Genomic DNA, 6949 nt, shown 5'->3' with positions numbered 1-6949 from the left:
TTAAAACATATCAAAGCATGTATACCAAATTGTACAGAGTTTAAAAAAAAAAGAATACAGGGCAATGAAACAAAATGGAAACGCCAGAAATAAATTAATACACATATAAAAAGTTTCATAACAAACCTGATTAATGAAATAAAATGGGGAAACAACCATAACGTAATAAATGCTGTTGGGAAAGTGAGAAATTGTTCCATAGGAAATATATTCCATACATTTCAAATGAGTTAAAAGGTAATTTTTAAGTATAAAAAATCTCAAAGAAAATGAAAGAATAGACATAATCAATTATAAATAGATTGAGGAGTTTGAGTTTAGTATATAAATATGACTTCTATACTAGGAAAACTAAACTTAAAAAAAAAAAGAATTGGGAGCAAAATCTACAACAAATGTATCCTGTGGGAGCTTAGTTTTCCAAATATTTGTGAAATGAATACAAATGCTTCAAAGTGATGTCCAATCTTGAATGGACAGACAGAATCCATAAACAGTGAATATAAAAGGAAACAAAAATAATAAACATTTGGAAAAAGTTCAACCTAACTGATAATTTGTAATGTAAATAACAATTGAGAATTGATATCTTACCAATATTAACTGAGAAATTAAATTGAAAGTATTAAATTCAGTGTTGGAAGAGCTTTGAGAAAATATTCATATATTGTAACTGACATTGTAATAATTAGTACAGTGTTCTTGAATATCCATTTATAATAAAAATCATCCCGTTTTATTTTGTAATCCAGTAATTTCCTCTTTAGGAATCTATTCAAGAAATTGAGAAGGGAAAAAGTTATTTTTATACAAAGATATTTTAATCAACAGTGAATAGGGGTCAAATTCTCAATACAGTGGAATATTTTATGGGCATTAAACATGACAGCTATATTGACTATGAAGGTAAAAAAAAGGCTATATAATGTAACCTAATTGAAACTTAAATGAAAAATTTAACACTATATGTATATTTATTAAAGTCAAGAAAAAAATTTATAAGGATTCCAAACTGATGAGATTTTATGATGAAAGTTTTCTTTTTAATTGCTTTGATGTATTTGTAAGGTTTTAGCTTTTATTTAAATGAATACAATCAAAGGTGTTTCCTTTCAGGTAAGAAACTGTGAAACTTGTTCACTGTTTCTATTGTTGTCCCTAAGCTGTAAATGACCATGTGTGTAAGATTGTCTGTGGTTTGAGTATAGCTAGTTATACCTGTTAATGATATTTCCCATTTAGGTATAAAGTCATCATTTAATAAGGTTTTTCAGGAACAGTCTTTGAGACTAAATTTTCATAAACAAGGTACACATGCTCTTTACTGCTACTATTCTAGGAAATTTGTTTTTTTTTTTTCCTGGGAATAAATCCACTCCAAAAAATTTCTTTTGAAAACAAAAATGTAACTACTTAAAATTTAGTCTTAATAGATCACCATCAGAGCTCTTGTTTTGCATTTGATTTCCTGCACAGAGTTAAGATCTATTTAAACAGGAAAGTACCGTTATTTCAGCAATTAGAGTAATGGAGTTATTTCATAAAGAGAAAAGCGTCAGGAAACATAGCACATGAAATAGTTGAACGTTGTCCTGTTTATCAACAAGAGCAATAGATGAATGCCAAATGTTTTTTTTTAATGGCTGCCTTATATAAAGAGTTGATTGTTGAACAGCTGGATTTTAAGTCATTTTAACATTATATCAATGTTTGCTCTATTTTTAAAATTAGATTTACAAGTGTTTTTCCTAAGATTTTTAAACAAAAATAACAAAAAAATAGTAATCTTCCAACTTAAAGAATAGAGAAGACTAATTAATACAGTTACCAGACTTTTCCAGATAAAACTTTTTAGTAATAGAAAAAGCCTTCTGCACTTTTCACCCAAGTCAACCAATAAGACCTAGAGAAAGCACTGGCAATAGATTTGTTTTCACCTGCAGAATGCCATGCCTCCTTACCACCTCCCTCTCCTCTCTCAGGACACCTGATACAAAGGACAATTTGTAATTATTGTTAAGGCTTCATGCATTGTTACAATCTCAATATGTTAGTTTATAATAGTAAATGATGTTGTGTCAACATAGTCCTTTGTCCTAACTCCACACAACCCCACCCTCTGTCCTGCTCAGAATTCTCACTATCAGCAGAAGCTAAATTAAGGTCATCCCCTTTGATTGGACTTTACTCTCTGGTTTGGCCCCAATTCTTCCTGGCTTTTTTCATTCCGTTTTGTTTCTGATGATAGATGTTTTTACATTTCCAGCCTCTATCATGACTTATTCTTCCCCTCCCTGGTAACTTTTAAAACATTTAATTTACATGTTTAAAACAGTGACTATGTAAAAGATGTTGCTATTTCTTTATTCTAACTTATTTAATAAATACTTATAGGACGCCTATAAGTATAAAACATTACAATACAAAGATAAATAAGACACAGTCCTGCCCTCAAAAGAATTGCCAGTTGAACACAGGGGAATGACACTGACACAAAAAGAACAAAGAAATGAAGCCAAAGCAGAGAAAATAACTGTTCTTAAGGTCTGAAATTATTTCACTGGCATTATCTCATGGGCTTATGAATCCTATTCTTTAACTGATAGGATTGAATCTAATTATGTTTATTTGGCCCAGAAGGAGACAATAGCATCAAGATATAAGCAGATCAGAAAGCTTCCTAAAAGAGGTAGTATGAATTAGGTTTATGCATTATACATACACATTAGTCCAAAATTCATCTTTTAACATTTTTCTTCACGCACATCAAAAAAAAGCTGTATTTTTTTGCTTTTAAATTAATATTATTTTTTATTCGTTAAGGTGTGTTTAGTAATGTTATTTTTGAGGATTTCTTGGAATAGTTTTTAATTTTGTTTCAATTAGAGAGACCATCGTTAACAGGTCATATAGAATTATTAGTTCTATATGCAAAAATTAGCAAAAATCATATAGAATTATTAGTTCTTCCCGAATAGTAACCTTTAAAAGAAGAATGATTTCTGTTTTCATAATTCCTAAAGTGTATTAGTTCTGTTTGAAGAAATTATAGTAATAATGTGACATAGTCTCAGTCTATATTAGAGGTTATTAATTTGTTTATAAATGAGTCTTTAGATACTGGCAAATTCACTCCTTCTTCTAATGGATTTCCTTAATAAGCCTAAAAAGGTTAATTGATAAAGTAATCATTGTAAATTTATATTTTGTTCTACTATCTCTTTTTAAACCTCAGATTAATGTAGCTGCTAAAAGAGGAATGAGATTTGTTGGATTCATAGCACAGCATTATCCACCATTCTGTAACGGAACCAACCACGATGGAGATAGAGAGTCCACATCGCACGTGAGACACACTTCAGATGAAAACTGTAGAAGCTGGAATGAAGGAACATTAAGCGGTCAATCATCTGAAAGTGGAATTGAGGAAGAATTTCATCATGAAAGTGGACAGTGTCAAGTGGAACGAGATGGCAGCCCCAGTTCCTCTAAATCAAGAAAGGGAGAAGGTAATAGACAAGATAAGTAGCAATAAAATAGAAGTATTAGGTTATATTTACCAAAATAAGTTTTTTTAGAAATAGGCAAAATAAATTTCTAAAGGTTATAAGGACTGAATAAACTAATATAAACTCGTTTTGATATTTTTAAATTATTATAGCCAGAATAAAGCAAGACAGTTTTTCAAACAGTCGTCCCTGCCATTTTCATACAATGCCATCCACATAATGTAACTTTGTGTTGAAATCTGCTTCCCATTTAGTCATTCACCAGCTCCTCTGAAAAATGGAGGCTGTGCATGTGTTCCAAAAAAAGGGGTTCTGTAAAGGAAGCTGTTCTGATTTATGTTTGTCCTGATAAACAGTGTGTGAGAATTTTAGTTTTGGCCTTTCCCATTTTGTGAATGGTTTTCATCCTTGAAGTTAATTGGCTTTATTTGATCGACAATTAGAATATGAAAATGATACAACACAGTGAAACAATTAATATAACAATAGTGCCTGCATCCTAAAATATCTTTAAACAATAGTTTTATTCTTCTCTGCCAACTAGCAAGTCTTGCAAAAACGCTGAGAGTATTTTATTCATGTTTTTGGACTGTTCAAAGTTTTCTGATACCTTAATTGGCATGCTTTAAAAAGCACTATCATGGAAAATCAGACTGTGTATACCTTAGAGTTAAGAGCTCTGGAGTAAGGGTGCCTCAATTTTTTTATGGAAAGGGGGTTGTTGTGAGAAGTAGATAAGAGATGTCTACAAAGCACTCGGCCCAGTGCCTTGTCCAGAATAAGCTCTGTATTAAGTTCATTACTATTAACTGATCTTTTAATCAGTGTTGGTGTTGCAGCTGCACACATTCATGGCATCTGCTTTCTGGGTTGTGGTAAGATGTGCTTAACATCCTATACATGACAAAGACCCATCAACCATGGTCAGCACAATCTCCTTAAGAAGACCAGGAGCATTTCCCCACTGATCATCTCACCCATCCTCACCACCACCATCCTCCCCTTTTATTCACCAGTTCCCTAGCTAACCACCACCCTGATTTTCATGCAGTGTAAAAAAAAAATTAGGAATGTCAGAGTGAACGAGGGTTATTGGAGCTATGGTCAGAGAGCTATTCATTTCCACCCACTGCTATTTCTAAACTGCTGGTTCCCATCCTGACCTTGATTAGATCAGGTGTCTATTTCTGGTTGAGCCCAATATGCTACCTACTTAATTTAATTATCAATCTTTAGATTCTACTCTCTAAATAGTTTCTTTTTAAGTTATTTACTTCTTAATAACTTTTCCGTGGCAGTGGTTCTTAGAACCACAAAGTAGGGTGAGGGGAGCAGACACACACAAAAGACCTCTTAGAGGGGGAGGGGGGAGGTAGATGGGGTAAAGAGGGTCAAATATGTGGTGACAGAAAGAAATCTAACTATGCGGGTGGTGAACACACATTGTAAATATATATATGCCTTACTGTTAAATTGTACAGCTGAAACTTATTGGATCTCATTAACCAATGTCACCATAAAAAAAATTTTTAAATAAAAAAATTTAAAAAGACCTCTTAGAGAATCTGATAAAATCCGAGAGACTCAACTCGCATAACACAAAATACTATTATCTGTAATGCAAGTGGTATTGGACTTCCTAAAACACAATTACAGATGTGGGTCCATAAGCCCCCAAGTTAAGAATTTGCCAACTTATAGTTAAGTAGAAGATATGACCCAGCAATTCCATGTATAAGTATGTGTTCTAGAGTCGCTCTCACACATGTGTTCAAAGAGACATGAAGAATATTCGTAATAACATAAACTTGGAAATAATGTATATTTTCATCAACAGGAGAATAGTAAACTGTCATACTATGTAAAATAAATGAATAATATCTATAAAACATTAATTATACTTCAAAAACATAATGTTAAATAAAAAAATCAATTTATAGTTTGATATATACAGTATGATACAATTTTTTAGAAGTTTTCTAAACTAAAAAACATTGTATATAATTTGTGGTCATATAAATGTATATTAAAAGAATAAAATTTTTCATGAGAGTGATAAACACCAAATTCATTATAATAGCTATTTCTGGAGAATAGGTAGGGAAGACTACATAGTGAGCCTCAGCTATGTCCATTTCTCATTTCTTTGGAAACAGTATGAGGCGAACATGGCACAACGTTAACATTTGATGAAGTCGAGTGGTGGTTAATTTTCTTATTCTCTATGCTTGTTTACATGCTTGAAATAGCTCAGAATTAATTTAAAAAATTAAGAATCTTTTCAATGAAATTATGGTTTTCTCCTTTTTTCTTTTTTCTGAATGCCTAGCCTCAGATAACAAGTTGTATACAGTCTTCAATGTTTTTGATGACGAATCAACCTCCTGGACCTATCAAGAGGGTATCCTGTCAGTGAAAGTAACAAGAAAAGGATCTGTTATCAGTACACTTGATGCCGATTGGCTGGAGTTAACTACATTTTATTATAAGCAAGGCTTGTCTTTAATCGATTCTTTTGTATGCTGGGAAACATCTAAAGGTAAATTTTATATTATGATATATTATACCTAAAAACTTTGACCTGTGTCAGAAATGTTTTGGCCTCTCAGGTTCTAAGGGACGGATATTATTTCTAAGGAAATAGAGTTCAATCATTAAACAGCTATGTAGCTTTAATTTAAAAGCTTAACCATCTTATGTGGTTGAATTCTAATGTTTGCTGGTGGGTTGTAACTGTCGAGATTAGACAAACTACTGTGTGATTGATTAGTAGGATTTTACAAATACGATGGACTAAAACAGCCCAATCAAGAGGCCTATGATGGCATTTGATAATTGCTACTACATTTATTACACTATCCCAATTTTGGACACTATCTTTCATGAGCTCCAGTCTATACCTGGCTCTAATTTGTATAGAAAAATAATCTTTGGTTCAGAAAATGATACTGATACTATATTTATTTCTGCCTTCCCCTTATCTCTCATTTTCTCTAGCCTTCCTCTGGAATATGTAACCATTTGTCTCTATCACAAAAACAAACAAACTTTCCAAAAGTGACTTTCTAGGGAAAGTGTTTTTAAAAAGAGATTAGTGCTAAAATAAAAGAAAAATAGGTATTAAGAAGACTGGAAACATAGAAGGATGAAGGTTATAAAAACCAAAATAATTATAGACCCTAACTCAATGAGGTTAGAGGAAAGAACAAGGCAAATGAGATCTCAACATACCTTACTATTCTTAAATCAATCTAGCGATGCCTTCACTAATATAACTAGAGACTTTGGATGACTATTTTAAATTATCAAGAGTCATGTTCCAGTAGATCCTTTTAACTAGCAACCAAGATTAAAGATCGAGCTCATTAGAGCACCCGGAAATCAACACCTTGCCTAGTGATTGACACATAGCAGATGCTTGATAAATACTTGTTAGTGTT

The 6949-nt window shown here is 32.1% G+C and overlaps 1 protein-coding gene across 1 annotated transcript in view; it reads left to right on the top strand.

Annotated features, from left to right (window-relative positions):
* The window catches only part of RFTN2 (raftlin family member 2), a 50989-nt gene that overhangs the window by 17245 nt on the left and 26795 nt on the right, over positions 1–6949 (top strand). The window contains exons 4-5 of the mRNA XM_006921318.2: positions 3236–3509; positions 5839–6048. Of these exons, the coding sequence (XP_006921380.2) occupies positions 3236–3509; positions 5839–6048 (484 nt within the window). The remainder of the gene's footprint in view (positions 1–3235; positions 3510–5838; positions 6049–6949) is intronic.

Source organism: Pteropus alecto, unplaced genomic scaffold (genome assembly GCF_000325575.1).
Source record: "Pteropus alecto unplaced genomic scaffold, ASM32557v1 scaffold3, whole genome shotgun sequence".
Classification (NCBI taxonomy): Eukaryota; Metazoa; Chordata; class Mammalia; order Chiroptera; family Pteropodidae; genus Pteropus; species Pteropus alecto.
This window is presented reverse-complemented; position numbering and strand designations above follow the sequence as displayed.